Below are 8317 nucleotides of genomic sequence, written 5' to 3'. Positions count from 1 at the left end.
GGCTTTTAAATAATTTTTATTTTAGAGAATGAACATCATATTGTGATTTAAGACAGTGGTAAAACTTATCTGTCATAAACCGAGACATCATGTTCCAACAGAACCCTTCATTCATGAAGTCACTTTAACCTGCACCCCCATTTTACCTGCAGAGCTCTCTCTAACCTCAGCCAGAACACTGCTTAGAAAGATAGTGAAAAGCTCCTCCTATATATGCATGGTCTGCAGAGAACAGCAATTAATGAGTGAGCTCACGTAAAACCAGTCGACTGTCGAGGAGCACGGGCTGGCTCGGACCAGTCTCTGGACGGGGCCACGTGCTCCCATCTTAGGAGTGTGCCCTTCAGTTCCTGGGTCCAGAGCTTCCAGGCAGCACTGTGGCGTGGGCCTTTCCCAGGTGATCTTGGACAGGTTACCCGAGCTCTGTGCTGTGGTCCTCTTATTTGTAACTGGGGCCACCAGTAGCTCCCACCTCCAAGGGCTGTTGTGAGTATTCAGTGAGTTACTCCATGTAAAGTGCTCTTACATAGCAGTTCATAGTGATTCCATAGTAATTCACTCACCCATCCATTTATTCACTTATTCATTCAGCCCCCTTCTCCTGTGCCCTCACCATGTTTTGGGCCCTGCTGTGAAGACTGGCATTAGAGGCACAGTAGTCAGACCAGGTCCCTGTCCTATAGGAGCCCATAGTCTAGGGGGCAGAGACAGATCATAAATAAGTAAACTAGTTAAACAAGCCCAGATACTAATAAGTGTTAACAAGACAATGGGTAGGGAAATACAGTGACTGCGTTATGGGAAGAGATATCAACATTAGCTTTGATAGGCTGGCATGGCTTCTGAGGAGGTGACATTTGAGCTGAAAGGCCTGAATGATGAGATAAATGTCAGCTGTCATTAAAATAAAGATTTCCTTTGTGTTGGTGGCTCTCTCCATATTCTTTCTTTTGTCAATTTTGTGTATGTTTTTTAAAACTTATTTATTAAATCTTTATTGTTGAAAGTATTACATACGTCCCCCATTGATCCCTTCTAGCTCCTCCCCCCTCGTCCGTCCCCTCACCCCCCAAGCCTTCACCATCCTATTCTCTGTGTCCATGGGTTATGCACATATGCATACAAGTTCTTTGGCTGATCTCTTCCCACCCACCTACCCTCCCCTACCTTCCCCCAGAGATTCAACAGTCTGTTCCATGCTTCTATGTCTCTGGATCTGTTTTGCTCATTAGTTTATTTTGTTCATTAGATTCCACATAGGTCTCTCCATATTATTTTAAAATCTCAACATCAATGTACAGTCCTTTCCAGCAGGATACCACTAGGCAATTGTGAGTCCCTCTCCCACCAGCATAGGACTGTCTTCCAACAAGTCATTGTAACTGTAACATCTTGGAGCTCACTTCCCCCACCTTCATCTCGGCACTACCCAGATCTGCCCACCCTGGGGTCTCTCTCCCTTGCCTCCAGCTGGGTGCTCGTCTGCCTTTTCATGCCTCAGTTTTTGGAAGAGCCTGACTCTGTTGTTCCCAACCGACAGAAAGTACAGGACCGGGTTAAGGCAGCTGCTCATGCTCACCAGAGGCCTCCACACCTTGTAGGCCACGCTGCCCACCGTCAGGAGCTGGCAGTCCTGGGAAGCCAGGAAGCGGAGTGTGATGTAGAAGGAGCGAGAGACGTGGAAGGGCACAAAGCAGAGGGCGAAGAGGCTGCACACCAACAGGATGGTCCGGATGGACTTGGCCCGGGTGGTGTTCCCCGTCCTCTCGAGGGTCTCCTCTGGCGTGGCCAGGCTCCGGACCATCAGCGAGTAGCACACCAAGATGACCAAGGAGGGCATGACAAAGCCGGACAACGTCAGAACCATACTGTAGGCAAAAAACCGATCGAAGTTCTCCGGACTGGTCATGTCGTAGCAGACCATCTGGCCGCCGATGTAGGCCGTGTGGGAGAAGCCCAGCGTGGGCAGCAGCTGGAGGACCACCAGGGCCCAGGTGGCAGCTACACCCAGCAGGGCGTGCCGGCGGGTCCGGTAAGGCAGCGACCTCAGGGGGTGGCACACGCCCAGGAAGCGGTGCACAGAGATGCAGGTCAGCAGCAGGATGCTGCCGTAGAGGTTGGTGTAGAACAGGAAGCGCACCAGCCTGCAGAGCAGTTCCCCAAAGGGCCACCAGTCGCCCAGGGAGTAGGCAATGATGAGGAAGGGCAGAGTCAGCACGTACAGCAGGTCGGCCACCATCAGGTTCACCAGGTAGATGGTGGCACAGCTCCAGCGCTTGGTTTGGCGCCAGGAGAGCCACAGGACGCTGCCGTTCAGGGGCAGCCCTAGCAGGAAGATGATGCTGTAGGTCAGGGGGAGGTAGATTTGCTTGTAGTCCTCCGAGAGCTGGCAGAATCCCTGTTCCTCTGAGACATTCGTATCCAGCTTCTCCATCTCCTGGGAGGCTCCTTCTGGGAGCCCAGCTGCTCCTGCTGCTCCTGTTGCCTCTGGGGGGAAGCAAAAGGGACCACAGCCCTAGCCAGTTTAGCTCGGTGGATAGAGCATCGGCCTGTGAACTGAAAGGTCCCAGGTTCGATTCTGGTCAAGATTGTGAGCTCGACCCTTAGTGGAGGGCTTGCAGGAGGCAGCCGATCAGTGATTCTCTCATCATGGATGTTTCCATCTCTCTCCCTCTTCCTTCCTCTCTGAAATCAATTAAAAAAATTTTTTAAAAAGATGGATTTAAAAAAAAGGGGGGGGGGGACTGCAGAGCATAATGACCTTGGCTGGATCAGCCTCTACCTGGATCTGGCAGCTCTGTACCATACATGTGGTTCCACTCCGAAGTGTGGTCAGAGTTCTACGTTGAGAGAGACCAGCTCCAGGGGGGTGGGGGAAAAAAATTAAACTCGTGTCTTCAACACGAGGGCTTCTAGGCTTACCAGGTCCCAGGGCTGGCCCTGCACTGGCTTGTATGCTCTCCGCTGCGGGCTGGGTTGTGCTAGGAAGCTCAGGTGCACATGGTAGCCCGTAGGTGCTCCTGCATTTAAACAGGGCACACAGCCTCCAGCCATGGCTCCTCCCCTGGCGAGAATCCTTTGCATAGAGTCAGGAAATCTCCCAGGGGAGATCTCCCAGGCTCGCATTCTCAGGGGGCGATGCTGCCCTCCATCTGGTCCTAAGCCCACTTGCCATGGTGGAAAAGACGGTGATCCTTAGGGGTTAAGGGGGATTAGGGAAAGCACAGGTTTTGCCTACAGGCGCTGCTGGAAGATTTGGATTTGTATCTCTTTCAGGATTTATTAACTGCGTATTTGAATATGGAGACTGATTTGCCTATTAACCACCTCAGCACCCTGAACAGCCAAGAAAACAAGCCTGAGCCATGAAGCCAGGTGCGGCTTCTTCCTTACTCCCATCCCTGCAGACAGAGCAGATCCAATGGGCAGAGCCACCAGCCGAGGAAGCTGTGTGTAGGGCCCGCAGATTTGGTCCCATTGGTAAGTCAGTGGGTCGGTCAGCCAATCAACATGGAGTCTACAGGGATGGAAAGACGTTCATTTCTAGGACTTAACATTCAGAAAGATGAATGAATACAGGGCAAGAGAGAAAAAATTAAGATAGGTAATTTCAGATACATTGAAGGTTGATTGTGAACTTAAAATATATAGAACTTCATTCAGAATAAAAAGAAGGGAGACCTCATTCATTCAGTCAGTCAACAAACATTTATTGAGCATCTACTGAGTCAGGCACTGGGACTACAAAGATGAATAAAACAGCCCTTGTGCTCCAGGATCTCGCAGTCTGGCAGGGAAGACAGAGCCCAGAAGCTAACGGTCAGACAGTGTGGAAAATGGTCCAAATGCTGTGAAAACTGGCAGGATGTGGTAGTTCTCCCCTGAGAGGGTGGCGTGGAGGCTTCCTAGATCAGGCGCCCTGTGAGCTGCTCAGCTGCTTGGGAGAACAAAGAGGAGGCAGAGAGGGTCGGGCGTTCCTGGGTAGGCAGCGCCTGTAAGGAGCTGGCAGGAGGGCTCAGTGTCCTGGGATGGCAGGAGAGCCAGCGTGGAGCATGAAACTCAAAGATGCCACCGTAAGGAGGGGCCTATCCTTAAGTAGGACGGCGATGGGATAGGCTCTGCTTGAGGGAGATGACCTGCGGCAGCAGCACGGGATGGGCCTGGAGCCGTGAGACTCTAAGGGCGGGGCATGTGCATGAGAGATGCTCAGGACCCCAGGTGAAGCCGTGCAGGGTGGACAGAGAGGAGGACCTGACCCTAGAGACGCTGCTGAGGCAGGAGCGACAGGATGGATTGGACATGGGCATGAGCCTGAGGAGGGGTCGGGGGTGTCCCTGAGGCTGGGTGGGGAGTGAGGCCCGTGCCTGGGCTGAAGCCTGAAGCTTGAAGGCTGGGACTGTTGTTCCCAGGCTGTGGGCCGTGGCTCCCTGCTGCAGCCTGCCAAGGAACGGACAGCTCGCCCACTGGCTTTAGAATCCACCCCGCTGGGAGGGCAGGACTTTTTGGCTGGTGAGTAAAAGGAATGGAGTTTTCATTCATTTTGTTCCCTGTAATCTTGCATGTGGGAGGCTGGCAGGTGCTTAGTTATTTCAGGTCTGGGAGGGCTCTTAGAGGGAAGCCAGGAGGGAAGCAGCCTGGTGGAGCCCTGGCTCGGCCAGCAGTTCACACCCGTGCTCCTATTTATCTCAGAACAGCCTTGCGAGGAAGCATTAGTGTCCCGTTTCACGGAGGAGGGTCAGAGAAGACACGCCCGTAGGCTCACAGCGTCCTCTACTCCAGTGGGCTGTCTCCTGCCGGGCATCCTGTGTCCGCCCCTCACGTCCTGCTGTGGGTGGTCCAAAGCACTCAAGTCCCACTCTGCCAGGACCACAAGGACCATCTGAAACAGATCACCTTGTCTCAGCCAGGGACTCCTCAGCTGTAGAATGGGACGTCTCTCTGGTGAGGTTGCTCCGAGAATCAGTGAGGAGAGGCTCAGGCACCACAATGAGAAAGCCAACACATGCTGTACCCCCACCCCACCCCGGCCACCCCACCTTTCTCCTTGTTGTCCTAGAGACTGTGGTGCCAGGGAACCAGCGCTCTTTGGCTTATGTCAGAAGATGGGAGATCAGGTCTGGCTTCGCTACTCAAAAGCTGGGTAAGGTCACTTTTCTTCCTGGTTATTACCTTCTGCTGTGATCGGAACTGTGTCCACTACAACATCAGAGGTGGAACGCCTAGCCCCCAGTGTGCATTTGGAGTAAGGAAGTAATTGAGGTTAAAAGAGGTCATAAGAATGGGTCCCAATCAGATAGAATTAGCTTCTTTATAATAAAAGACAGTACCCAGTGTGGAGGGACAGCTTTTTATGTGAGAGGATGACCTTTCTTAGTCAGGGCATGAGTGTAAAAGAACTACACAGTGTCCAGACTAGTGCATCATTGAAGTTATTATGGAGAAAGGAAGAGTGGCCTGCAAGCCAGGAACTAAACCCTACAGTCCCTGATCTTACACTTCCTAGTCTCCAGGACTGTGAGAAGTTCATTATCTGTTGGTTAAGCCACCCAGCCAGTAGTATTTTGTTACAGCAGCTTGCAGACCAAGATACATTCCACACACTTGGAGGCCTACCCAGTGTGGAGGGACAGCTTTTTATGTGAGATTATGACCTTTCTTAGTCAGGGCATGAGTGTTAAAGGACTACACAGTGTTCAGACTAGTGCATTATTGAAGTTATTATGGAGAAAGGAAGAGGGAGACAACCTCAGGTCATAAAGTGTTAATTTACCCGCCAAAAGCTGTGACAATGTTGACCTGCTGGAAGGTCCCTTCTCTGGCCTCTGTCCTCCCAGACTTCTCTCCTGCCTCCCTAGAGGCATTCATTGGGATGAAGAAGTGGAGGCTATGTAGCTATTCATAGAACCAAGGAAAAGACCCAGAGTGAAGGAGAGGCCAGCTGGGGGTTAGAGAGGAGAGAATTTGGGGGACAGTGGCCATGGAGGATGGGATTCTAAGGAGAAGAGATGCGTACACTTCTAGAAAGTGAGTGTGTACTGCAGAATGCAATTTCCCCTCTTTATCACCATTTCTTCAAGAGCTTTAAAATAGACAGACACAAATTAGAGTTGGAATTTGTTTCTTTTAAATGAGCTCACTGGGGAGGGGCCTTGAGAACAGAATGAAGCGAGAATCCAGACCAACTCTGGTTTAAATGGGCACTATGGCTTCTGACCTTGGACCCAGTGTTCTTCCCACTGTGCGGCCCCAAGAGCCTGGTTCTGTTTCTGGCCCCTGCTAAACAGCAAATCCTCCTGGGAGCAGCCTTGGTCCCTGAGTACCACGGTGGACCTCTTCCAAAGGGGACAAGAGGTCTTTGTCGCTTTAATGGTCTGAAATAGTTATCACTACTCAGAGAAATGACATAGCTAAGATGAAAGCATGCTTAAATATATGAATTTCCTTTTAATATTAAATATTTAACTTGCATCTGGAGACCTTTTGTGAACAACTAAGCTATTTAATGGACAGTAAGAATTCATTTTTAGAAGTTATTCTGAAAAACTGTTGATTCATGTATGCGTTTCTTAATTTACAAAGATAAATTAGGGATTTATTGTTCATACCACAATTTAATTATTTGATTTTCAACAAGCTTTTAAAAATGGGGGCCCCAAATACATTTAATCAAGTGGTAGATTTAAGTAGTCTGAATTATTTTGAATTACCCTCCCCAAGTCTTTCAAATCCACTGGATAACTTGGTGTTATTTGGCCAACAGACCACTGGATGGCGTTTAGATTTAAGTAGTCTGAATTATTTTGAATTACTCTCCCCAAGTCTTTCAAATCCCCTGGATAACTTGGTGTTGTTTGGCCAACAGACCACTGGAGGGCGTGGAAGACCGACAGACAGATTGCAGTGTTCTCCTGCAGATGGAAGAAGGAATGGGGCCCAAGTTCAGGAATAGCAGCCGTGGGTGAGATATGATTCGTTGAGAACATAGAGAAATTCCACCAACACACCACCTCCTCTGGGTCTTTTGTCTACAGTTACAGTTCAGTTTGCACAATGAATTGGTATTACAGTTAGTGAAAGCAATCTGTTACTGTGATTGATTTTCCAAAGGATCCTGTGAGATAAGCATGGCAGGCATTCTCCCATTTTACAGCTAAGCAAACCGAGGTTCAGAGAGGTTCTGTGGAAGTTCTGTATGCTATGATCTGGGGAAAACCTGGGATGGAAGAAAAATTATATATATATTGATTTCAAAGAGGAAGGGAGAGGGAGAGAGGAATATCAATGATGAGAGAGAATCATTGAACGGCTGCCTCCTACACACCTCTTACTGGGGATCAAGCCTGCAATCCCGGCATGTGCCCTGGTTCATAGGTAATGCTCAACCACTGAGCCACACTGGCAGGGCTCAGTGGTTCAGCCAAGCCTGAACTACTTTTACAAAGTAGAGAGACTCAGCAAATTCCCAGATTCATCTGATATAATGAAAGGCTAATATGCAAATTGTCCCCTCGGGAGTTCAGCCGACCAGGAGTTCGACCAGGAGTTCGACTGCTTGCTATGACATGCACAGACCACCAGGGGGTGGCGCGGAATGAAGGAAGGCCCCGGCCAGCAGCCGGTAGCCAGGGGAAGGATGGCCCCGATCACTGACCAGGTCCAGGGACCCTACCCGTGCACGAATTTCGTGCACTGGGCCTCTAGTGTGTGTGTGTGTGTGTGTGTGTGTGTGTGTGTGTGTGTGTATCCTATATAATAAAAGCCTAATATGCAAATTGTCCCCTCAACTGGGAGTTCAATTGCTTGCTATGATGTGTGCTGACCACCAAGGGGCGACGTGATACATGGCAGGCATCAGCGATGCTGCGTTGCCAACGGGCGGCAGTGGAGGCGCTGCTGGCCCGATTGGCCTCGATGAGAGCAGGACCATGGCCAGATGGTGGAGCAGTTGAGTGGGCAGCGCCAGGCCAAGGTGGGTGTGAGCAGTGCCTGATCTCCCCACTGATTGCCCTGCAGATGGCAACCAGTGGTGGTGGTGGAGGGGTGGGACCGCCACCCGACTCCCAGGTGCTGAGGGAACCAGGAAGGGGCCTGATGACTCAGGCAGAAGAGGGTGTGCAAGGGCCCGGGGGCCCAGGTGCTGCCCAGGGCCCAGAGGTCAGCTGGGACCTGCCCTCCCATGCCAGACGCTCGTGCTTTGATTGCCGGCCAGGCCTAGGGATCACACCCGTGCATGATTTCATGTACCGGGCCTCTGTATCTATATCTATATCTATATATCTATATCTATATATCTATCTCTATCTCTATGTCTATCTCT

General features: G+C 50.7%; 1 protein-coding gene across 1 annotated transcript; it reads right to left on the bottom strand.

Moving 5' to 3' along the window:
* Positions 1 to 1414: 1414 nt before the first annotated feature.
* Positions 1415 to 2498, bottom strand: LOC102760864 (P2Y purinoceptor 3-like). Its single transcript, XM_015565388.1, has one exon. It carries the CDS (start codon positions 2432 to 2434, stop codon positions 1415 to 1417), a length of 1020 nt encoding a protein of 339 aa, XP_015420874.1. The 5' UTR covers positions 2435 to 2498.
* Between the last annotated feature and the right edge of the window lie 5819 nt (positions 2499 to 8317).

This window comes from Myotis davidii, unplaced genomic scaffold, assembly GCF_000327345.1.
Source record: "Myotis davidii unplaced genomic scaffold, ASM32734v1 scaffold570, whole genome shotgun sequence".
Lineage (NCBI taxonomy): Eukaryota > Metazoa > Chordata > Mammalia > Chiroptera > Vespertilionidae > Myotis > Myotis davidii.
Note: the sequence above shows the minus strand (reverse complement) of the source record. Positions and strands in the feature narration are given on the sequence as shown.